The sequence below is a fragment of the Balaenoptera physalus genome, assembly GCF_965194825.1.
Source record: "Balaenoptera physalus genome assembly, chromosome: 16".
NCBI lineage: Eukaryota > Metazoa > Chordata > Mammalia > Artiodactyla > Balaenopteridae > Balaenoptera > Balaenoptera physalus.
Genome location: NC_138898.1, coordinates 31096810 through 31122851, shown reverse-complemented (window position 1 = coordinate 31122851; position 26042 = coordinate 31096810). Strand labels below are relative to the sequence as shown.

General features: G+C 40.7%; 1 protein-coding gene and 1 long non-coding RNA gene across 8 annotated transcripts in view; both read left to right on the top strand.

The window, feature by feature from the left end:
• The first annotated feature begins 225 nt into the window (after nt 1-225).
• RNF24 (ring finger protein 24) overlaps nt 226-26042 on the top strand; it is a 169114-nt gene continuing 143297 nt past the window's right edge. For 2 of the 7 annotated variants that reach the window (XM_082431928.1, XM_082431930.1), the window contains exon 1: nt 22563-22650. Coding sequence is in view for 3 of the 7 variants with exons in the window: in XM_082431926.1 (XP_082288052.1) it covers nt 22475-22650 (176 nt within the window). In the remaining 4 variants the exon portion in view is untranslated. The other 5 variants (XM_082431927.1, XM_082431931.1, XM_082431926.1 and 2 more) reach the window with 4 other exon arrangements.
• On the top strand, nt 22861-24769 carry LOC309646008. The gene is made up of 2 exons (XR_014255164.1): nt 22861-23215; nt 23852-24769. It is a non-coding gene; the product is annotated as an uncharacterized lncRNA (long non-coding RNA).

Sequence of the window (26042 nt, the reverse complement as noted above, 5' to 3'; positions counted from 1 at the left end):
ACTGCAACCAGTAATAGCAGCACATACATTCTTTTCAAGAATTCATAGGGGCGGGCCGCGGCCGGGCGGAGGGGAGGGTGTAGGTAACGCCAGCTGTGGGGTCTGGGTGTCGGCGGCTGGCTTGGCGGCCGACAGTTACTTTCTCGAGCGAGCCCATCAGGACCAGAGAGCCGAGGTCTAGAAGGCACGACAGCCACGACACTCATCGGCGGAAAAAAAAAGAATTCATAGAATATTCACCAAGATAAACCATATCCTGGGCCATAAAACAAACCTCAACTAATTTAAAATGATTGAAATCATACATACAAAATATGACAAAAGGATAGACACATAGATCAATGGAACAGAATAGAAAACCCAGAAACAGATCACACACAAATATACCCAACTGATTTCTTACAAAGGTGCAAAAGCAATTCAACAGAAGGAGGATGGCCTTCTCTACAAATGGTGCTGGAACAATTGGACATCCAAAGGCAAAAAACAAAACAAAACAAAACCTTCAATCTAAATATCACGTCTTATACAAAAATTAACTCAAAATGAGTCATGAGTCATGGACTTAAACGTAAAATAAAATTTTTAGGAAAAAACTTAGGAGAAAATCTCAGGATCTAAGGCTGGGTAAAGAGTTCTTAAATTTGACATCAAAAGCACAATCCATAAAAGAAAATTTTTGATAAATTGGACTTCATCAAAATTAAAAACTTTTTGACAGACACTTTAAGAGGATGAAAAGAAAAGCCACAGACTGGGAGAAAATACTTTCAAATCACATATCCAACAAAAAAGACTACTATCTAGAATATATAAAGAACTCTCAAAACTCAACAGTAAAAACAAAACAAAAACAAAGAAAACCCCACAAAATCCAATTCGAAAATGAACAAAAGATCTGACCAAACATTTCACCAAAGAAGATATACAGATGGCAAATAAGTAAATGAAAAAAAATTCAATATCATTAGCCATTAGGAAAATGCAAAGTAAAACTACAATGAGATATCACTACACACCTACCAGAATGGCTAAAATTAAAAGTTGTGACAACACCAAATGCTAACAAGAATACAGAGAATCTGAATCACTCATACATTACTGGTGGGAATGCAAAATGGTACAGCTACTCTGGAAAACAATTTGGCAACTTCCATATGACTCAGCAATTGCACACCTGGGCATTTATCCCAGAGAAATCATATTCACACAAAAAACTGTAAACAAATGTTCATCACTATTGTATTGTTTTGACTACTCTTAATAGTCAAAACTGGAAACAATTTGAATGTCCTTCAATATGCATATGGTTAAATAAACTGTGGAACATCCATGCCATGGAATAGTACTCAGTAATAAAAGGGAACGAACTATTGATACACACAACTTGGATGAATCTCCAGGGAATATGCTGTGTAAATAAACCTCAAAGGTTACATATTGTATGATTTCATTATATAACATACTTGAAATGACAAAAGTACTCATATGGAGAATCTGTTAGTAGTTGCTGAGAGTTAGGGACAGCTTGGGGGGAGTGAGGTGGAAAGAATGTAGGTGTGGCTATAAAAGGACAGCATAAGGGAGCTTTGTGATCACATAGTTTTGTAATCTCAAGTATGGCAGTGATTATAAGAATCTACATCTGTGATAAATCGCATAAAACTAAATACATACACACACAAACGCTTATAAACAGAAAACTGAGTAATATTGGTATATCATATTAATGTCAATAGTTACGCAATATGTAACCACTGGGGGAAAACAGGTGAAGGATACAAAGATTTTTCTGTATTATTACTTACAGATTCACGTGAACCTACAATTATCTCAAAATTAAAAGTCCACTGGAAAGAAACCTAGAGGAATACATGTGTAGACAATATAACATGTTTGAGAGAATGCATTTGACTTGAGAGCAAGCACTCACTCATACATACCTACACCAGAATAAATCCCCACACTGGTAGTGAGGAGAATTACGTGATGGTGAGTGTCTGAAAAAAGGGACTCTATATCTTATTTTCTTTCCTCAGTGAAACCCAGATCAGTGTGGGAAATCCAAGTGCAGAGAGAACCCTGGGTAGAGCTCAGGACGGCAGTAAGACCTCCCAGTAGAGTTGGCTGTTTGTACATGGCAGGTTGAGCCAGCCCTGTGAGGACTCCCAAGAGCCAGCAAAGTATGGAACTAATAGAATGAGTTGTGTACATTTTTTAATAGCCCAGAAAGTCTGGAGAATCCACCAAGTCCCTTTGGCCCATCACAGAACATTAGAATATCCTGTGAATCAATAGGGGCACAGGAGTTGGCTGAGAGACACCTAGCCCGCTGGGAATCATTCAGTCAACGATGAGGGTTAGGCCAGCAAGGGCTTGTGTGAACTGACCAGCAAAGACAAGGTTGAAAGAGCATATCTTGTATGATGCTGACGTGGACAGTGATGATACAGACCAGAAGCCACCTGCCAACACTTTGGATTTCTGAAAGCATCCTGGAAACTTGGGCAACAACTGACTGAGATTAAGGTGACACCAACACAAAACGAAGATTGCAGTAGAAATTGAGTTCGATTTAGATTGTGGAAATTGAAAGATATTCTTGCACATCTGCATTTTTCTGCCGAGATGCACATCCATTACACCAATAATTTGCTAGAAGAAAAGAGCTAAGGGTTCTAAGTAAATAATAAAAGCCAGTTTTATGAACTGTCTAGAGAAAAGTCCCTAATGTTCACATCAGGGGATTGACTCTAATGGAGGAGAGGGTAGGTGGCCTGGGTGAGATTTAGCAGTGGGAACATAGCCTTATTTTTGGGTGGTGTCCATCAGTCCTCAGGTAGTATAGTCCTACCTCTCAGAGGCCCTTTTCTACTCTCAAGGCAAAAGGTCCCCATCCTTAGAATTCTTCCAATGGGACCCTAGGTTCATTGTCCTGACTGTCTTCTCAGGTTCCCACTTCAGAATCCCCCAAGGCTCCTTCTCTGAAGTTGTTTTGTGGTATATGAGAGCTTCACTCTTTCATTGGAGGTGGCAGGGTGTAGTTGATGCTGTCGGCACCCCATACATCCCCTTGGCACTCACCTCTACACACCAAATGCTGCTTACTATGAACACCTGTAACTGCCTATATTCTGCCTTAGGGCTTTTTTTTTTTTCTCTCCGAAGGAACATGTTTGGTCCATGTACCAGGCAAGCCAGAAGTGCTGGAGAATTAAGGCTTCTAGCAACCCTCAATCAATGATGAACAGGGAGTTGGTGGATAAATATCCCAGCTTCTTCACCCCTTGGACCAGACATCTCTGTAGTGTGTGTTCTGCACTGGATCCCAAAGTCCCAAGAGGTTAGAATTTGTTGCCCACAGTGATATCTCACTTGAAAAAACACACCCTGTATTGGCTTCCTCCCCTTCCCTATATCAGTTCTTCATTCACCAACTGGTACTTTCTGGGATCACTTCCCACACTTCTTGCATTTGAATTCTTGTTTCAGAGTCTGCTTTGGGGAAGAACTAAAAACAAGATCAGTGGTAAGTGCTGGTCAGTATGTCAAACCAAATGCATTGTGTTAAATAAAAGAAGCCAGACTCAAAAGGCTTCATACTGTATGATTCCATTTATATGACATTCTAGAAAAGGTAGAACTGTAAGGATAGAGAATAGATCAGTGGTTTCAAGGGATTAAAAGGAGCGGGTTGACTACAGAAGGGTAGCATGAGAACATTTTTTAGTGTGATGGAACTATTCTGCAGCATAATTGTGGAGGTGATTACATGACTATGCATTTTTCAAAACCCATAGAACTGTATACTATGAAGAATAAATTTCACAGAGGCACAGATAGCCTTAAAGACACATGGAATTCACATAGTCTATCCTTGACACTTACAGAGGAGGATCCTGAGGTCCAGGGAGGGAAGGAGACCCTCCCACAGCAACTTCAAGACAAAGCCAGGACTGAATGCCAAGCCGCAACAGTATTAGTATAGTTCTCTTTCCATCAATAAGTGGAGTCTCTGTCATTTAGCCAATTTACCTCAAAGGTCTGTGCCTCTAAGGAAAACTGATTATAAAGATTGCACAATGGCAGTGTCATCTTGGTGATGACAGTCCTTAACATATCCATGTCTTGAGTCTCTCTCCTCCAATCCTCTTGGTTCACCCAATATCAACCTCATGGGGATTCCCAAACCTCCCCACTGTGTTGGATCCCTTGCTTCCTGTATCCTCTTTGGTTTACTACCTTGGTTTGGTAGAACACATCCTTCAGTTATTTACTAGAAAAGGAAGCATGAGATTGTGCATATCTGAAATTGTGTTATTCTACTTGCTTCTTGATCGATATAGTTTGCCTGGTTATAAAATTCTACATTGGAAACCATTTTCTTTTAGAATCTTGAAGCTATTACTCTAGTATTCTACCTTCCAGTGGTGTTGGAACAGTTTCAGTGAAGAGTGGTCTGAAGCCATTCTATTCTTGAGACTTCGTATATGACTCTTTTTTTCTCTATTCAAGATTGTGGAATCTGCTCTTTGTCCCCAGGGTTCTGAAATTTCACAAGTATCTGCCTTGGTGGGACTATTTTTTCCTACTGAACTAGGTATATGGTGGGCCCTTTCAAACTGGAAATTTGTGTTCTTTTCAGTTTGAGAAATTTTTCTTGAATTATTTCATTAATAATTTCCCCCCTCTCCTTCTGGAATGCCTGTTATTCAGATGTTAAACCTTCTAGACTCTTCCTCCTACATTCCTCTTTTCTTTCCTATTTTTCATTGTTTTGCATTTTGGTTTTATTTTTCTGGGAGACAACCCAGACTTTACTTCCCAAACAATCTATTGAGTTTTTCATTTCTGCTATCATTTTTCTGTTTGTTTTAAAAGCATATTTTTGTTTCTTGTCTTTTAAAATATCACCTTATTCTTGTTTCATGGCTGTAATATCCTCTGTTATTCTTGAAAGTAAGTCTTGGTTTCTTCCAAGTTGCTTTTTTCTGTTTATCTTGATTGTTAGTTTGTTTGTTTTGATTTGTTTTATTATTTGTTCCCTATTTTCCATGTTAGCCATTTCCTCAGATATATGGTATTCTGCAGTGGATGTTATTAGTGTCCTGCCCATACCCCCGGCGGCTGTGAATGTTGGTTGTTAATGGATCAGAGCAGTCCCCTTCGCTAGAGAATTGTCCTCAGCCAGAAGCTGCCTTTCCTGGGAGGTTATGGTCTCTTTTCTGGCAGCCTGCAGCCAGTGACCGATTCATATGTGGGTACAAAAGAGCCCTCTTGTTTCAAGGTGAGATCAACTCTGTAGTGCAATTCACATTTCAGAGCTCTCTGTGGGATCTGACTGAGGCTAGACTCCAGCTGAGACCACATCCTTGCTCAGCTTCTTCTCCTGCTGCTTCTGAGGGAGAAGAGGTGGGAAATGAGAGGAGGAGGAGGCTTCTCCAGAGAGCCCACCCTCAATAAATCATGTGCACCTGAATCCTCATCTCAGCCTCTGTTTCTAAGAACCTAAGATATGAAATTTGGCCATCTGCTCTTAAGAGTAAAGGCCTGAAAAGCTTATTGGGAGCCCTCAGTGCAGGAGTCAGGCTTGTCAACTCAGAATTTACTGCTGGGAGACATAGGTGGTCATTTATTGGAAACACGAAAGCCAGTATCCTTAGTTCTTTCTTTTTTGACTAGTCAGAGTTCCAAAGAAGAGGGGTGGAGAATAGCTGCTAGTGATTTGGAAGTAAATAGAAAAGAAAGCTGAGGATCTCAGCCTGCAGTGAGTAAATGTTCACTTTATGCCACTGTTCTACACATGAAACCTTTGTCCTCAGCTGTGCTTGGTGCCTCCAGTCCAGAGACCCTCTGTTTTACCCTCTCAAGAGACTAAATCTCCAGCCCTCCGCCTGGTGGGAGAGGAGCCCTGAGCATGGAGGGTGAGAGAAGAACTAGGACTTTAACTGCTTCTTAGTTACCTTTCACCTAGTTCTCCTGATTTTTGGCTTATGCAGTTCCAGAGGTATCTAAAACTGCCAATTCCTTTTTTTTTTTTTTTTTTAAGGATTTTGCCATGAAAGCAGGCCTGTTCTTAGCTTTCGCTGGATGTCAGTTTTCTTGCGACTGCTAAGTCAATTAGCACTCATTCATCTGTTGTCCATCTTCCAAAATTCTTTTATGCTCCTGTATCTTCTGTTCTCTCTGTCCTCATTTCTATCTTTTTAAAAAACAATCCTTTTACATAAGTTGTAGTGGGTTTCAGGAGGGAGCAAAATTAGATGTGTGGGTTCAATTCAGCATCTTAACCTGGAAAAAAAAACAAACAAACAACCCTGGTGACATTAGGAAGTTATTACCTCCTAACATTCCTCTCCTTGTGAGCTCCTGTGGGTGACAGACAGGTGAGTGAGAGCTCCAGGTAAGGGAGCCAGGGGCCTGCAATAGAAGCTGTATCTCCCCATGGAGGATACTCCCCTCTACAGAGTTCAAGCTTCTTCTCCCAGTCATAGCCTTAGTCTGCCTCTGAGGGCGTGAAAGGCTGAGCCCCAATTATGATCATGTAGGTCAGAAGGGCAGAAATTCAAGATAAACCAGGGAAGGTTGCCTAGAGGAGGTGTTGCAGTCGTGGGAGAAGCAAAATATACTGTCATCTTTCTAATGCCAGAGCTCATCCCTTCTAGCTCTGCTTCTATGACTCTGTGATGACAGAAGTCATTCCAGAAAGCCTGCCTGCTTTTTTGCCTTCTCCCTCTTTCCAGTCCCTTGCTTTGGGATGAGGTGAGAGTGGTTAAGAGTTATTTGGGTGGACTGGATACATTGAAAATGGATGAAGCACACCACTATAGTTCCTTTTTCCTAGAATGGGTTGTAGGCAGGTATCTTCCCGCTTCACTTCCTCTTTCAAGCTCAGACCTAAAAACACAGCAAAGAGAAAAGGTAGTGACACAGTTGGGTGGGAGAACTCAGGAGGGGCAGAAATTGTGGTGATGGTGCTGTTTTAATGGTGGTGGTCATGATAGAGGCAGGAGATGAGCTAGGCAGCTCACCTTCTGTGCAGACATAACGATTTCCTTATGGTGATCTATAAGCAGAGGGGGGGATGGAAGTCAGTGGGTAATTTACTCCAGTTTCCTCATCATTTAGGAGGACAGTGTTGAGGCTGTTCCACAAAGTTTCTCAGTGGGTTCCCAGCAGGATGGAGCCCCAGTTGTTCATGGCAGTAATTGGTATTGACTACTCCCCCTTCCATAGCTTGCTTTCCCCATTTCTTCACTTCTATTTCCTGGGATCACCTCCCAAGTCAATTACCGGCATCCCAGCCCTATCGCAGGGTCTGCTCTTGGGAGAATCTATACTGACAGGCATCCTTCAACACAACAACAAGTCTGAGCAGGCCACATCACCCCTGGGAAAAAGTGCCTCCATTTTCTCTGTCTGTGGCTGACCTCAGCTAGGAAGCTCCCACAGGAGATCCTGAGCACATTTATATTTTTATTTTGTTTCATCGAGATATAATGGACATACCACACTCTACAAGTTTAAGGTGTACAGCATGATTGACTTATATACATCATGAAATGATTACCACAGTAAGTTTAGTGAACATCCATCTAATACAGATACAAAACTAAAGAAATTTAAAATTTTTCTCCCTTGTGATAACTCTTAGGATGTACTTAACAACTTTCACTAATAACACACAACAGAGTTAATTATATTTATCATGTTGTACATTACATTCTTAGTATTTCTCTATCTTATAACTGGAAGTTTGTGCTTTTTGGCTCCCTTCATCCAATTCACCCTCCCTCCAACCCCACCTCTAGTAACCACAAATCTGATCTCTTTTTCTATAAGTTTGTTTGTTTGCTTGTTTTTGAAGTATAATTGACCCATAATGTTAGTTCCTATTACAGAAAATAGTCATTCGATATTTATATACATTTCAAAATGATCACCACAATAAGTCTAGTCACGATAAGTCACTATACAAAAACATTACATAGTTATTGACTATATGCCCCACACTGTACATTTCATACTATGACTCATTTATTTTGGAACTGGAAGTTTGTACCTCTTAATCTCCCTTACCTTCTTTCCTTCCCTCACCCACCTCCCCTCTGGAAAACAGCTGCTTGTTCTCTGTATCTATAACTCTGTTTCTGTTGTTTTATGTTTGTTCCTTTGTTTTGTTTTTTAAGAAATGATACAGTAATTCTTTCTCTGTCTAACTTATTTCACGTAGCATAATACTCTCTAGGTCCAACCACATTGTCACAATGGCTAGATTTCATTCTTTTTTATGGCTGAGTAATATTCATATTACATATACAACCACATCTTTTTATACATTCATCTATCTATGGACACTTAGGTTGCTTCCATATCTTGACTATTGTAAATAATGCTGCAATGATCATAGGGGTGCATATATTTTTTCTAATTAGTGTTTTTATTTTCTTCAGATAAATACCCAGGAGTGAAATTGCTAGATCATATGGCAGATCTATTTTTAATATTTTGAGGAAACTCTGTACTGTTTTCCATAGCGGCTACACCAACTTACATTCCCACCAACAGTATACAAGTGTTCCCTTTTCTCCACATCCTTGCCAACATTTGTTATTTGTTGTCTTTTTGGTAATAGCCATTCTGACAGGTATGAGGTGATATCTCATTGTGGTTTTGATTTGCATTTACCCAATGGTTACTGATGTTGATCATCTTTTCATGTGCTTGTTGGCTATTTGTATGTATTCTTTGGGAAAATATTTCGGGTCTTATACCTGTTTTTTAACTGGTTGTTCATTTTTTTGATGTTGAGTTGTATGAGTTCTTCGTGTATTTTGGACATTAACCCCTTATCAGATATATGATTTGCAAATATCTTCTCCAATTCAGTAGGCAGCCTTTTCATTTTGTTGATAGTTTCCTTTGCTGTGCAGTAGCTTTTTAGTTTGATGTACTCTCATTTGCTGATTTTTGCTTTTGTTTCCCTTGCCTGAGGAGACATATCCTAAAAAATATTACTAAACCAATGTCAAATAGCTTACTGCCTATGTTTTCGTCTAGAAGGTTTATGGTTTCAGGTCTGACATTTAACTCTTTAATCAATTTTGAATTTATTTTTGTGCATTGTGTGATAGAGTATTCCAGTTTGATTTGCACGTAGCTGTCCGATTTTCACAATTTTTACACCATTGATTGAAGAGGCTTTCTTTTCCCTACTGTGTATTCTTGCCTCCTTTGTTGTAGACTTATCACCCATATAAGTGTGGGTTCACTTCTGGGCTCTCTATTCTGTTCCATTGACCTGCATGTCTGTTTTTTGTGCCAAAGTAACCATACTGCTACTTTGTTGTTGTTGAACTATAGTTGATTTACAATGTTTCAGGTGTACAGCAAAATGATTCAGTTATATTATTTTCAGATTCTTTTCCATAACAGGTTATTACAAGATACTGAATATAGTTATCTGTGCTATACAGTAGGTCCTTGTTGTTTATTTTATATATAGTACTCTGTATCTGTTGATCCCAAATTCCAAATTTATCCCTCCCCAGCCTTTCCCCTTTGATAACCATAAGTTTGTTTTCTATGTCTGTGAGTCTATTTCTGTTTGTAAAAAAGTTCATTTGTGTCATTTTCCTAGGTTCCATTTCACTTAATATGATAATCTCCAGCTCCATTGATGTTGCTTCAAATGACATTATTTCATTCTTTTTATGCTAATATTCCATTGTGTGTGTGTGTGTGTATATATATATATATATATATATACCACATCTTCTTTATCTATTCATTTGTCAATGGACTTTTAGGTTGCTTCTATGTCTTAGAGATTGTAAATAGTGCCACTATGAACGTTGGGGTGCATGTATCTTTTTGAATCAGGTTTTCATCTTTTCTGGATATATGCCCAGGAGTGGGATTGATGGATCATATGGGAACTACTCTATTTTTAGTTTTTTAAGAAACTTCCATACTGTTCTCCCTAGTGGCTGCACCAATGTACATTCCCACCAGCAGTGTAGGAGAGTTCTCTTTTCTCCACACCCTCTCCACCATTTATTATTTGTCGCTTTTAATGATGGCCATTCTGACTGGTGTGAGGTAATACCTCATTGTAGTTTTGATTTGCATTTCTCTAACAATTAGTGATGTTGAGCATCTTTTCATGTGCCTCTTGACCATCTGTATGGCTTCTTTGGAGAAATGTCTATTGGGTTTGCTGCCCATTTTTTGATTGGGTTGTTGTTGTTGTTGTTTTATATTGAGCTGTATGAGCTGTCTGTATACTTTGGAAATTAATCCCTTGTCAGTCGCATCATTTGCAAATATTTTCTCCCATTCAGTAGGTTGTCTTTTCATTTTGTTTATGTTTCCTTTGCCTTGAAAAACCTTTTAGGTTTAATTAGGTCCCATTTGTTTATTTTTATTTTTGTTTCCATTACTCTGGGACAGATCTAAAAAAATATTGCTGTGATTTATGTCAAAGAGTGTTCTGCCTATGTTTTTCTCTAGGAGTTTTAGAGTATCTGGTCTTATATTTAGGTCTTTAATCCACTTTGAATTTATTTTTGTAAATGATGTTAGAGAATGTTCTAAATTTCATTCTTTTACATATAGCTGTCCAGTTTTCCCAGCACCACTTATTGAAGAGACTGTCTTTTCTCCAGTGTATATTCTTGCCTTCTTTGTCATAGCTTAATTGACCATAAGGGTGTGGGGTTATTTGTGGGTTTTCTATCCTGTTCCACTGATCTATGTGTCTGTTTTTGTGCCAGTACCATATTGTTTTGATTACTGTAGCTTTGTACTATAGTCTGAAGTCAGGGAGCCTGATTCCTCAAGCTGTGTTCCTCTTTCTCAAGATTGCTTTGGCTATTTGGGGTCTTATGTGTTTCCCAACAAATTAAATATTTTTTGCTCCAGGTCTGTAAAAAAATGCCACTGGTAATTTGATAGGGATTGCATTGAATCTGTAGATTGCTTTGGGTAGTATGGTCATTTTAACAATATTGATTCTTCCAATCCAAGAAAACATTCTATATTTCCATCTGTTTGTGTCATCTTCAATTTCTTTCATCAGTGTCTCATAGTTTTCTGAGTACAAGTCTTTTGCCTCCTTAGGTAGGTTTATTCCTAGATATTTTATTCTTTTTTATGCAGTGGTAAATGGGATTGTATCCTTAATTGCTCTTTCTGATATTTCATTGTTGTGTATAGAAATGCAACAGATTTCTTTATATTAATTTTGTTTCCTGCAAATTTACCAAATTCATTGATGAGCTCTAGTAGTTTTCTGGTGGTGTCCTTAGGATTTTCCATGTATAGTATCATGTCATCTGCAAATAGTGACAGTTTTACTTCTTCTTTTCCAATTTGGATTCCTTTTATTTCTTTTTCTCTGATTGTTGTCGCTAGGACTTCCAAAACTATGCAGAATAAAAGTTGCCACAGTGGGCATCCTTGTCTTGTTCCTGATCTTAGAGGAAATGCTTTCAGCTTTTCACTATTGAGTATAATGTTAGCTGTGAGCTTGTCATATATGGCCTTTATTATGTTGAGGTAGATTCCCTCTATACCCACTTTTTTGAGAGTTTTTATCATAAATGGATGTTGAATTTTATCAAAAGCTTTTTCTGCATCTACTGAGATGATCATCTTATATTTTTTCTTCAATTTTTAATGTGGTTTATCACACTGATTGATTTGTGGATATTGAAAAGTCCTTGCAACACTGGGATAAATCCCACTTGATTATGGTGTGTGATCCTTTTGATACACTGTTGGATTCGGTATGCTAGTACTTTGGTGAGGATTTTTGCATCTATGTACAGCAGTGATATTGGCCTGTAATTTTCTTTTTTGTGTGATATCTTTGTCTGATTTTGTTATGAGGGTGATGCTGGCCTCATAGAATGAATTTGGAAGTGTTCCTTCCTCTGCAATTTTTTGGAATAGATTTCAGAAGGATAGATGTTAACTCTAAATGGTTGGTAGAATTCACCTGTGAAGTCATCTGGTCCTGGACTATTGCTTGTTGGGAGTTTTTAAATTACTGATTCAATTTCAGTACTTGCAATTGGTCTGTTCATATTTTCTATTTCTTCCTGGTTCAGTCTTGGGAAATTGTACCTGTTTGAGAATTTGTCCATTTCTTAGGATGTCCATTTTATTGACTCGTAGTAATCTCTTATGATCCTTTGTATTTCTGTGGTGAGTACCATACTGTTTTGATTTCTGTAGCTTTTTAGTATAGTGTGAAATCATGAGTGTGATACCTCCAGCTTTGTTCTTTCTCCAGATTGTTTTGCTATTTAGGGATCTTTTGTGTTTCCATACAAATTTTAGAATTATTTGTTCGAATTCTGTGAAAAATATCATTGGTATTTTGATTGGGATTGTATTGAATATGTACATTGCCTTGGGTACTATCATCATTTTGACGTGTTGATTCTTCCAATCCATGAGCATGGTGTATCTTTCCATTTGTTTGTGTTGTCTTCAATTTCTGTTATCAGTGTCTTATAGTTTCCCAAGTACAGGTCTTTACCTCCTTAGTTGGAGTTATTCCTAAGTATTTTATTCTCTTCTATGCAATTGCAAATGGGATTGTTTTCTTAATTTCTCTTTCTGAGAGTTTGTTGTGACTGTATAGAAATGCAACAGATGTATTAATTTTGTATCCTGCGACTTTGCCAAATACACTGATGACTTCAAATAGTCTTTTTGGTGGTGTCTTTAGGATTTTCTATGTATACTATCATGTCATCTGTCAACAGTGACAGTTTAACTTCTTCCTTTTCAATTTGAATTACTTTATTTCTTTTTCTTTCTGATTGCTGTGACCCCGGCTTCCAATAATATGTTGAACAAAATGGTGAGAGTGGGCATCCATGTCTTGCTTCTGATCTTAAAGGAAATGCTTTCAGCTTTTTACCACTTAGTATGATGTTAGCTGTGGGCTTGTCATATACAGCTTTTATTATATTAAGGTATGTTCCCTCTATACCCACTTTGTTGAAAATTTTTATCATAAATGCATGTTGAATTTTGTCAAAAGCTTTTTGTGCATCTTTGTGTCTGAGATGATCATATGATTTTTAGTCTTCATTTTTTTTAATGTGTTGTATTACACTGATTGATTTGTAGATATTGAACCATCCTTGCATCCCTGGGATAAATCTCACTTGTTCATGGTGTATGATCTTTTTCATGTATTGTTGGGTTTGGTTGGCTAATATTTTGTTGAAGATTTTGGCATCTATATACATCAGTGATGTTGGTCTGTAATTTTCTTTTTGTTTGTGTGATATCTTTGCCTGGTTTTGGTATCAGGGTGATGCTGGCCTCATAGAATGAGTTCAAAAGCATTTCTTCTGCAATTTTTTGGTATAGTTTGAGTAAGATAGGTGTTGACTCTTCTCTAAATTGATAGAATTCACCTGTGAAGCCATCTAGTCCTGAACTATTGTTTTCTGGGAGGTTTTTTTTTTTTTTTTTCTGATTCAATTTCAGTACTAGTAATTGGTCCGTTCATATCTTCTATTTCTTCCTGGTTCAGTCTTTGGAGATTGTACATGTCTAGAAATGTGTCCATTTCTTCTAGATTGTCCATTTTATTGTGGTAGAGTTGTTCATGTAATCTCTTATGATCCTTCATAATTCTGTGGTGTTGGTTGTGACTTCTCCTTTTTTATTTCTGATTTTATTGATTTGGGCTCTCTCTCTCTTTTTTCTTAATGAGTCTGGCTAAAGGCTTATGAATTTTATCTTTTGAAAGAACCAGCTCCTATTTTCATTGATCTTCTCTACTGTTTTTTAGTTTCTATTTCACTTATTTCTGCTCTGATCTTTATGATTCCTTTCCTTTTACTAACTTTGGGTTATGTTTGTTTTTCTTTTTCTAGTTCCTTTAGATGTATGGTTGGGTTGTTTATTTGAGATTTTTCTTGTTTCCTAAGGTAGAGGTTGTATTGCTGTAAATATCCCTCTTAGAACTGCTTTTACTGCATCCATAGGTTATAGATCATTGTGTGTTCATTTTTCATTTGTCTCCAGATATTTTTTTGTTTCTTCTTTGATTTCCTTAGTGACCCATTTGTTGTTTAGTAGCATATTGTTTAGCCTCCAAGTGTTTGTGGATTTTTCAGTTTTTTCCTAGTAGTTGATTCCTAGTCTCAAAGTACTGTGGTCAGAAAGGATGTTTGATATGATTTCAATGTTCTTAAATTTACTGACTTGTTTTGTGGCCTAGCATGTGATCTACCCTGTAGAATGTTCCTTGTGCACTTGAAAAGAATGTGTATTCTGCTGATTTTTGATGGAATATTCTATAACATCTATTAAGTTGATCAGCTCTAATGTGTCATTTAAGGTCAGTGTTACCTCATTGACTTTCTGTCTCAATGATCTGTCCTTTAACTAGGCGTGTATACGTTCCCTACTATTATTCTTACTGACAGTTTCTCCCTTTATGTCTGTTAATATTTGCTTTACATATTTAAATGGTCCCATGGTGGGTGCATATGTCAATATATTTACAGTTGTTATATCTTCTCCTGGGATTGATCCCTTTATCATTATGTAATGCCCTTCTTTGTCTCTTTTTACAGTCTTTGTTTGAAAGCCTATTTTGTCCAATGTAAGTATTGCTACCCCAACTTTCTTTTTGTTTCTGTTTGCATGGAACACCTTTTTTCATCCCCTGACTTTCAATCTCTGTCTTTAGATCTGAAGTGAGTCTCTTGTAGGCAGCATATATATGGGTCTTATTTTTGTATCCATTCAGCCACTCTATGTCTTTTGATTGGACATTTAGTCCATTTACATTTAAATTAATTATATTTGGTATATACTTACTGCCATTTTGTTAATTATTTTCAGGTTGTTTTTGTAGTTCTTTTTTGTTCCTTTCTTCTTTTTTTGCTTTCTTCCCTTGTGATTTGATGACTATTTTTAGTGTTATGTTTGGATTCCTTTCTCTTTTATGTGTGTGTATCTATTATAGATTTTTGGTTTGTGGTTACCATGAGGTTTATATATAACAATCTATACATATACATGACTATTTTAAGTTGCTGATCTCTTAAGTCAAATGCACTTTAACAACCTTGTATTTTTATGCTCCCCCCCTCCATTTACTGTTTTTGGCATCATATTTTACATCTTTTTGTTCTGTGTGTCCCTTAACTACTTATTGTAGCTATAGATGATTTTACTCCTTTTGTCTTTTAACCTTTTTACTAGCTTTATAAATGGTTGATCTACCACCTTTACTGTATATTTCCCTTTACCAAAGTTTTACCAATTTTTCTCTCATAATTTTTATATTTCTAGTTGTAGCCTTTTCTTGTTCACTTAGAGAAGTCCCTTTAACATTTCTTGTAAAGCCAGTTTAATGATGCTGAACTCTTTTAGATTTTGCTTGCCTGTAAAAATTTTGATCTCTCCATAAAATCTGAATGAAAGCCTTGTCTGGTAGAGTATTCTTGGTTGTAGGTTTTTTCCTTTCATCACTTTAAATATATAGTGCCACTCCCTTCTGGCCTGCAGAGTTTCTGCTGAAAAGTCAGCTGATAGGCTTATGGGCGTTCCCTTATATGTAACTAGTTGCTTTTCCTTTGCTGCTTTTAATATTTTCTTCATCTTTAATTTTTTCCATTTTAATTAAAATATGCCTTAGTATGGTCCTCTTTGGGTTGATCCTGTTTGGGAGTCTCTGTACTTCCTCGTCCTGGATGTTTATTTTCTTTACTGGGTTAGGGAAGTTTACAACTATTATGTCTTCAAATGTGTTCTCTGCCCCTTTTTATGTCTCTTCTCCTTCTGGGACCCCTATAAAGTGAATATTAGTATGTTTGATGTTGTCCCAGAGGTTTCTTAAACTGTCCTCATTTCTTATTGTTTTTTCTTTTCTCTGTTCAGCTTGAGTGATTTCCACTACTGTGTCTTTCAGTACACTGATCCATTCCTCTGTATCATCTAATTTACTGTTGCTTCCTTCTAGAGTATTTTTAATTTCAGTTATTGTATTCTTTAGCTCTATATGGTTCATCTTTATATTTTCAAACTATTTGCTTAAAAATTCTCTCTCTCAAAGGGAACCCTCCTACACTGTTGGTGGGAATGTAAGTTGGTGCAGCCACTGTTGAAAACAGTATGGAGGTTCCTTAGAAAACTAAAAATAGAATTACCATATGATCCAGCAATCCCACTCCTGGGCATATATCCAGACAAAACTATAACTCAAAAAGATACATGAACCCCTATGTTCACCGCAGCACTATTCACAATAGCCAAGACATGGAAGCAACCTAAATGTCCATCAACAGATGAATAGATAAAGAAGATGTGGTACATATATACAATGGAATACTACTCAGCCATAAAAAAAGAATGAAATAATGCCATTTGCAGCAACATGGATGATACAAGATATTATCATACAAAGTGAAGGAAGTCAGAAAGACAAAGACAAATACCATATGATATCACTTATATGTGGAATCTAAAATATGACACAGGGACTTCCCTGGTGGTGCAGTGGTTGAGAAACCACCTGCCAACGCAGGGAACACGGGTTTGAGCCCTGGTCCAGAAAGATGCCACATGTTGTGGAGCAACTAAGCCCATGGGCCACAACTACGGAGCCTGTGCTCTAGAGCCTGCAAGCCACAACTACTGATGCCCGCGTGCCTAGAGCCCATGCTCCACAACAAGAGAAGCCACTGCAATGAGAAGCCCACGCACTGCAACGAAGAGTAGCCCTCACTCACTGCAACTGGTGAAAGCCCACACGCAACAACAAAGACCCAACGCAGCCAAAAATAAATAAATAACTAAATTTATTTTAAAAATAATAATAAAAAAATAAAATATGACACAAATGTACCTATCTATGAAACAGAAACAAAATCAGGGACATAGAGAATAGACTGGTGGTTGCCAAGGAGGAAGGGGTTTGGAGAGAGTAGGAGTGGGAGTTTGGGATTAGCAGATGCAAACTGGTATACATAGAATGGATAAACAAGAAGGTCCTACTGTGTAGCACAGGGAACTATATTCAATATCCTGTGATAAACCATAATGGAAAAGAATATGAAGAAGAATATATATATATATATATATATATATATATATATATATATATAACTGAGTCTCTTTGCTGTACAGCAGTAATTAACACAACACTGTAATTCAAATATACTTCAATAAAAAATAAACTAAAAAAAATTCTCTCACTCTGTTCATCCACTCTTCTCCCGAGTTCTTTGAACATCTTTACAATCATTACCTTGAGCTCTTTATCCAGTAGATTGCTTATCTCCACGTCACTTAGTTCTTCTTCTGGGATTTTATCTTGTTCCTTCATTTGGAATTTAGTTCTGCCTCATAATTTTGCCTAATTTGCTATTCTTATCTCCATGTGTTTGGAAACATTTCCCAACCTTAGAGAAGTGGCCTTTTGCAGGAGACATCCTATGCATCCCAGCAGCACACTCCTCTAGTCAGCAGAGCTATATGCTCTAGTGGTGTCTCTTTGTGGGCTGTGTGTGGGCCCTTCTGTTGTGGTAGGCTAACTACTATGGGTAGTCTGGTAGGTGTGGCTGGTGCATGGTCTGGTTGGTTGCCAGGCCCTACTTTGTGCAGAGGCTGCTGCCTGCTGGTGGGTGGGGCTGGGTCACAAGGCGACTGTCCATGCAGCCCCAAGGGTTCCCAGGGCTAGTGCTGATCCACCAGTGAGTGAAACTGGGTCCCAGGGAGGGCGGCTGTGGGCCTGAGGGTCCTGGATCTAATGTTAGCCTGCTGGTCGGCAGTGCCCAATCCTGACACAGCTGGTTGTGGGGTCTGGGGTGTCCCACAGTTGGTGTTGGCCCACTGGTCAGTGTGGCTGAGGGTTCCAAGGTGTCTTGGAGCTGGTGTCAGCCTGTTCGTTGGTGTGCCTGGGGCCCTGGGGGGTCCTGGTGGTGATGTCAGCCTGCTGATGGGCAGAGTCAAGTCCCCAGGTCTCTGGCTACAGGGCTGTGGGTGTCCCAGAGTTGACCTACTGGTGGGCAGGGCTGGGTCCCAATGGCTAGCAGTGGAGCCCCAGAAGTCTGTGGCTAGTGCTGGTGAACTGGTGGGCAGGGCCAGATCCTGGGCCTTCTGGGGCAGCTGTGGGCTCAGACAGTCTTAAGGCAGCAGGCCTGCTGGTGGGTGGGGCTGTGACCCTGCCTGCCTAGCTGCTTAGCCTGAGGTTTCCCAGTACATGTGCAAACAGGCTGGTGGGTAAGGCTGTGCTCATGTGCTAATAAGCTAGACAGAGGACTCCAAAATGGCACTTGCCAGCACCAGCATCCTCATGGTAGAACAAGCTCCCCAAAATGGCTGCCTCTAGAGTCTGTGTCCCCAGGGTGAGTTCCAGTTGTCTCCTGCCTCTCCAGGAGGCTCTCCAAGATCAGCAGGTGGGTTGACCTAGTATCCTTTCAAATTACTGCCTCTGCCCTGGGTCCCTGACCATGTGAGATTTTGTGTGTGCTCTTTAAGAGTAGAGAATCTGTTTCCCAAAGCCCTCTGGCCTTCCAAGCCAAACATTCTGGGGGCTAGTCTTCATGGTGCAGGACCCCTGGGCTGGGACTCCTGATGTGGGGCTCAGACCCCTTGCTCCTTGGGGAGAACCTCTGCAATCATAATTATTCTCCCATTGTGGGTCACCCACCCAGGGGTATGGGTCTTGACTATGCCACATCTCCATCCCTCCTACCTGTCTTGTTGTGGTTTCTTCTTCATGACTTCAGTTGTATAAGATCTTTTTGCTAGCCTTCCAGTTTTTCTCATCAGTGGTTGCTCTGTAATTAGTTGTAATTTTGGTGCACCTGTAGAAGGAGGTAAGCTCAGGGTCTTCTTACTGTGCCACCTTGTCCACTCCCAATTTTTGCACATTTATATTTTTAGAAGCTCTGAGTTCTGTTTGGGTATTTGGGCCTGCATGTGCCAGAAAGGTAACACAGATTGTTGGTGGCTGAAGAAATAATCCCTGGCTCCCACCTCCAAGAGTGGACACACAGCCTGACCCAAACTACCATGCACATAGGAACCTACACTTCCTCCCCTATTCACACTGTGTCACAATCATGCACACATATCCTGCACTGACAAGCAATTCCATCCCTCTATGGGCAGGATCACACCCCACTTGGAGGTTCACATGGTCTGTGAGGAGATGAGGATCATTGGGAGGGACCTAGCAGGAGGGGTCCCAGCAGGAGACTCTTTGAAATTCTCAGACAGAGGGGTTGAGGGAACACAAGAGCACACCTCAGGTTCTCACAGAAATGGTGGGACTCCCATTCAGAGCTCTAGATAATTAAGCAGCCAAGTAATTTGTCAATATGAAGGATGTTTTTCTGGGATAATGCCCACCACTCAACAGATGGATAGGCCCCACCAGGTGGGAAGGACAGGCAGAGGGGTCAGGCTGTGGGCAACCTTGGATTTCTAGCTTCTATGTGAAAGACTGATTTTTGCCTTTATCAGTCAGGCAGTCATTCAACAAACTTGTATTTAACACCAGATCCAAGATGACTAAAATCAGCCCCTGATCCCACTATAGCTACCATCCATAAAGCTGTTGTTCCAAAATTAGGCACAAACATTTAACTTAAAATTAGATGTCATTTCTTTTCCAGAAGGTAGAGGAGTCTTGAAGGACTTCTGACCGTGTGGGTAGGGGCAGAGTTTTCTGAGAAATGGACTGGGGACAAGGAAAATGTTTTAAAGGAAATATAATGTAGGAAGAAGATGTGAGAGGACTAGGGAGAGGAGAGATAGAAAGAGGGATATCCTCTGAAGCTCCACCCCTGTGCCCACTGCCCTCTCATGTGGAACAAGGGAACATGTTAGCTGAGAAAGCCACTACTTCAAGTTCTGGATGCCTGCTGTTTGGGGGTAACCACCTAAACTGCCCAGACCCCCCTTAGTGCACCCATACCCCACCATATGCATTTTGTCTAGAGTAGTACGGGGGTGGTTGGGAGGTGTGAGGGGGAAACATCAATAGAAACTTCTGCGCCACTAGGCAGATAGGATCGCATATCAGTCAGTGAATCTCCAGCTGAAGACACCAGGAGACCAAAAACTGATTTCTTCCCCAAAGGGAACAAGGAACAATTCACTGCTAGAGACAGAAGGGCAGGATCCTGCCTTATGAATTGTGGAAACTGTGAGTCCAGGTTCCACGTGTCCAGTCCCAAGGGGAGACTTTCTCCCTGACCCCAAACGGCAGTTAGGCTAGCTGATGCCTCAACAGAATTTTAATATGATGGGTCTCCCTGAAAATAGCAACTGAACATGGCCCCTTCTCTTTACATCCTTAAACTTTCTCTTTCTGTATCTCTCCCTCCTGATTTTTATAAGGACAAAGGACAAGAAGCTGGAGCCACTCCACCCTTTACTCTACAGCCTGTTTGGACTAGCAAATTCCTAGCTAACATGGGCCGCGGAAGGAAGGAGGGAAGGCAGGAGAAATGAAAGGGAGTTCAGCTTTTTTGTCCCATGTAGAGCCTCCCTGATCCACCAGGAAACATCACCACCTCCAATAACCACTGCATACCCATTGTGTGCCAGTCACCTGCTAGGTCTCCAGAAGACACTGTTCCTGTTGTGGAAGGGTTCACATTCTGGTTGGGGAAGAAAATATGCAAATGAGTAGGAACCCTAAGTGTGGCTGGTGCTGAGGGAGAAATAGGTACAGAGCACAGGTGGGGATTCCAAAAGAAAGTTTGTCAACAAGGTGGGGGCAGGAAGGAAGACTTCATTAAAACGTGACTTTTGAGTGTTGCTAGATAAATGTTGCTTCCCTAATCAAGGCAACATCAGGAACACAGGCACTGAAGGTGAAACACCCTGGTGCTGCTCTGGAAATGGCTGGAAAATAAGGGCTGAAGAGCCACTGGGGCAGGGAAAGAGAAAAAGATAATAACGTGGGCAGATCTGCATATCATGAGAATTGACTTTCATGAGAAGGGATTGAGACTTCAGCAGTAGACCTGGAGAGAGATGAGGAGGCCTGATTTAGACAGAGCAAGAGGTATCAGCAAACGAGTTCAGAAGGCCCTCCTGGTACCTGCTCCAACTGAGCTAGGAAGGAAGGGAGAGAAGGGAAAAGAAACCCAAAGTTCTTGGAGTCAGCGGTGGGGGGATAGATGTTGACAGGAACCCTTTCTTTCGCCACACTCTACCCAGCACATGCCTCCACCCATCTTTTGCCTTGGGGGACAGTGACCATTGGGTTACTTCTCAAGATGTTCTCGGATGTTTGTCTTTACCTCCCCCCTTACCTTGGACATTTATGGTTTGCCAAAGCAGAAGGAACTTGCCTGCAGGCACTTTCCACAATGACCTTTGCTTCCCAAAGTTAAGCACCTGAGCTGTTTATGGTTTATGTTGAGGGGGGCTGGAGGATAGGAGAAGGAAGGAGAACCCCAAAGGGGGACATAGGACTGAGGGAAAGTGGGCAATCATTTCTGTAATTTCCCTGAGCTGCAGTGCCCACACACTCAGCTGAGGAGACTCAGAGGAGATGACTGTGAGGTCTTTGCAGACTCCCAGTAGCACAAAAGATTTCTATGGCCCAGGAGTGGCAGGGCCAAGGGTTTGGAAACAGGAGGATGTCTCTGCAAAATACACAGCCTGCCAAAGACAAGGGGTCTCCCCTGATCTTGGAGCTGCATTAGCTAGACCCTAGGCCTTGGTATTACAGGAAGGGCTAAACCCCCCAAAACAAAGGTCAATTTCTTGCCTGCTCTGTGGAATGGGAGCTGGGGGCTGAAGAGACTAGGTCAACGCAAATAAACAAAGTAATGCACTCTTTCTTGCACACACTCCTCTCCACTATCTGGGCAGATTCTGGGTCTCAGAGGTCTGAGAGGACCTGCTGCACATGACACAGATGGAGGAAGGGGGCGGTGTGTATCTTACCCATCAGACTAATGGCCACTCCTGTGTCCCCAGGATGCTGGCGGGCTGGATGCTAGGAAGGAGGTGGCTTTCCAAGCTTTCACTTAAAAAATTGCTTATAGGGATTTCCCTGGTGGTCCAGTGGCTAAGACTCCCGTGCTCCCAATGCGGGGCAGGGAAGCCTGGTTTCGATCCCTGGTCAGGGAACTAGATCCCACGTGCCACAACTAAGAATTCGCATGCCTCAGCTAAAGACCCCCACATGCCGCAACTGAAAGATCCCGCATGCCGCAACTAAGAGCCGGTGCAGCCAAATAAATAAATAAATAAATATTTTTAAAAAATGTTTATAGGACATGCAAAAATACTAAACACAAGAGGGAGAAGGCCACCGCTCTAGCCTGAGACATCCCCAGCTGATGGGGCGGTGTCGGACCACGGAGAGCCGCGCCTGCGCACTACAGACTCCGAAGCCAGGGCGACCTCAGGGAGGTGGGCGGGACTGCCCGGGCATCCGGGTCCCTCACCCCGCCCCCGCTGCATGAATGAGAGGCCCGGCGCCCGCCCCTCCCCCTCCGGGCCCGCCCCTCGCCGGGGCGCCGCGGGCAGTCTGCCGCTGCCACCTCAGCCCCGCTCGGTGCCGACTGACGCCCGCCGCTCACCGCCCGGAGCTGACGGTCCCACCACGGTCGCCGCCGCCGCTGCCGGCACGACAGAGTAAGTGAGCAAGCGAGGCCCGTCGCCCCGGATTTGGGGCTTAACGGACGGGGCAGGTTCGGGCTTGGGGTGCTGAGGACACCGTGGGGCCCGCGCCAGCCTCCCCCACTCACACTCTCGGCGCCTCGGCCGGGAGCTGGGAGGGATGGGACAGCGGCCCCAGGCCGGGAGGGGTGCGCAGGAGGGTCCGCCCCGAGCCAGAGGGTGAGTCCCGCACAAAGGGAGGCGCGGGGCTGTCACCGGGAGGTCACAGAAGGAATGTTCGCGGAGCCCCGAGCGCTTCGCTAACCCGTGCCGGGCGTCGGGTCCCCGGGCGTGGGAGGCTGCTGGGATGAGCAGGGAGGCAAGGACGAGGATGGCGAGGACGTCTGCCTCCCTGTTGGCGATGGGAATGCGCCTTGGGGGGCGCGGCGTGGCAGTGTTTTCCTGGTCCCCGTCTGCTCCTCCCCTTTCTTTGTGGCGTCTGTCCTGTGCCCGTTTGTCACTGTGTGTAAGCTATGGTCGGGGGTGAGACCTATCGCCTCGGTTTACTCGTTAATGAAAGTCAGGAGCTGGCCTCATATCTGTGAGTGGGGGGCGTGTGTGCTTCCACAGGCCGGAGAATTAAGGAGCCTCTTTTGTTTCCGGAGACCTGATGGTGTGTGTGTCCCCTCTGAAATGAGAGAATCGGAGGTCATTTAAAGGGGTATGAGGAAAAGAGATATATTACTTCATCAGATCTTCACCCAGTTCTGCCTCTGACATTCTTTCAAACAGCGTTTCTTTGTTTCTTTCTGTAAAACCAGTGGGTTTTGTTAATTGAAAATATATGTCTATATCCTCAATATATCTGTATATCCAGAACACTTGGTTTTGGGGGTTTAGTTAATGGTCATATACTCTTATGTGTGTACATGAGAATACCCTAGTACATATAGAACACTGCTTTTTAGTTAATTGGTAATATGTCTGTATATTGATATACACATATACAGAAATACTCCGGTATCTCTAGGACACTGTTTTCTCAGCTCCTCAGTACAGGCAGATTTTGTTTCCTCCTGCCTCCCTGTGTAATAAGAAGGTGGTCCAGCAGGTTCTCTCCACCTCCTTGCTTTTTTTCCCCTTAATGCTTTGGCAAAGGGCTTTATAGCATATTACCCTGGCATGCGCCCTTGCTTTGATCTGAATTTTCCCTGTGTTCTGTTGTCTGGTTGTGCAGCCCAGCTCAATGGCTCCGCTTACAGGACTGCTGGAAAACAGATCACCTTTTATCGTCGTCATCCCCAGAGAGAGGAGGAAGCTCTGCAGGTTCCCACAGACTTTGGCTCTGTGGGACTGACTGCCTGACTTGTTGTCTTGGTGAAGTTGTGAGGAGTCACAGTTGATGTGGACCAATTAAAAAGAAGCAACTGTAATAGCACCAGCTATTCCTTGCTGTTTCACTTGGACCTTTTTCTCTTTTAAACCAGATTTTATAAGTTTTAGAAGACGGTTGCATTTTCGGTTTCTTTTTTACACTTATAATTTTGCAGACTGACAGGAAATTAGCTAAACTCTGTTACTATAAGAAACATACTTCCAAAATATATTTTTCTTATGATCTTTTGATTCAAAATAGCAACGGTAAAAAAAATTAAGAGGAGCTTATTAGAGGATATGAATAGTTGAATTGATTCAGTTTTAAGGTTCTCTTTAAGATTATTTTTTAATCACATATATTTTAATTCCTGGTAGTTTTCAGTGCAAAATGAAAGCTAAACTAAGCAGTCTTCCATAGCATCTGTTTATGTATATTCCGTCTGTTAAAAACATTTGCTTCTAATTTGAAGGGGAAATTTTCCATTTGGTTGGAACGGGATCCATTATTCTTGGTAAAAATCTTACCTGATGTTAACATGATCAAATTCTTTTTTTGTAAAAGTTAAAATCAATAAAAGTTGATTTTTCAATTTGGAGAAGTTCTGGTTTTATGATGTAAGATTTAAGTAAAATTTTAATGTAAATGAATTTAACTCAAAATAAGCTAACTTAAAAATGAGGGCTTCATTAGCTACATTAAGTAGTGTCACTAATATTGAAGCAACCCCAATAATTTATGAACTGCCAGCATAAGTTTTTGGTTTTTTGTTTTTTGTTTTTTTAAGAAATCCCCTTAAAACAAATCATAAGGGGAAGTCGTAGATAAACAGAGTAATGTAACCGGAATTATCACTGAAATAGGCTTGCATAGTGCCACAGTATTGTGGAACTTTAATTTTTCAAGAGTGACTTAGCTATTGTTTGTATCAACAAAGGAAACTAAAAACATCTTGGCCTTGTTATTCAGCATTCTGTTAATCAAAATTTTTACCAACCCATAGTTTAGCATTTTTGTAGTATGATGATTGAAGAAAAATTCCAAAGTAATATCTATATTGTCAAAATAGGTTACATTATTTTAAATGCTGTTTTAGTAATAAATATAATCTTTATATTCATTAGAAATATTAATATTGTTATGTTAGTGATGGTAATAGTATATATGATGACACTTTGTTACCTAAACTGGGATACATTATCCTCCCAGCATTTTCTATCAGTAATTGTTTTCCGGGAATTCCCTTGATGGTCCAATGGTTAGGGCTCCGCACTTGCACTGCAGGGGGCACAGTTTTGATCCCTGGTTGGAGAACTAAGGTCCTGCATGCAGCGTGGCCAAAAAATAATAATAATAATAATGTTTTCTGTTTCAAATGGCAGTTTATTCTAAAATCAGTAATAAAGTAATGTCATTATAATGTATTAGCAGTTTAAACTGTATGAAATTGCCATTTTTTAGATAGGGAAGTAGTCAAAAATCAGTGGTTTCATATGGTTCAATCACTTTGAACTCTTAGCAGTTCTTTCTGGTATTTACCTTTATTTCATTTTTAATGTTTAAACTGCTATTCCTTGATTTTCCACCTTTGGATATTATCTATGGAGTTTTATTTTGGAAGCTGAGGACTTAGTTGTCCCACACAACCATCCTTCCATCCCCCACTCATACCTATACTTTACAGTTTCCAGTCAAGTCAGTATTCAGTATTTATATGACTGTGACAATGTACCTATAATTCACAGATGAGCCTGCAGGATACGTATTACGTTTTCTTTCTTGTACAACTTTTGTTTCTCCTGAGTTAAACAACTGCCACTTTTGTTTGTTTGTTTTTCATTTGCCTAGTTTTCTTTTTACCAGTCACAAAGTTGTCCTCAAATTCTATGACAGAACCTATCATCTTTCAATATTTTCAGGTAATCTGTTTCATTTCTTTTTCCTAGCTCTTATATAGGACTTGCCTTTTTATCACCTTGTGAATTCTCTTTGCTTTCCTCCTATGTTGGATCCTTGATTTCCTGGATCCTGTGTCTTCCTTATTCTTTAGTAG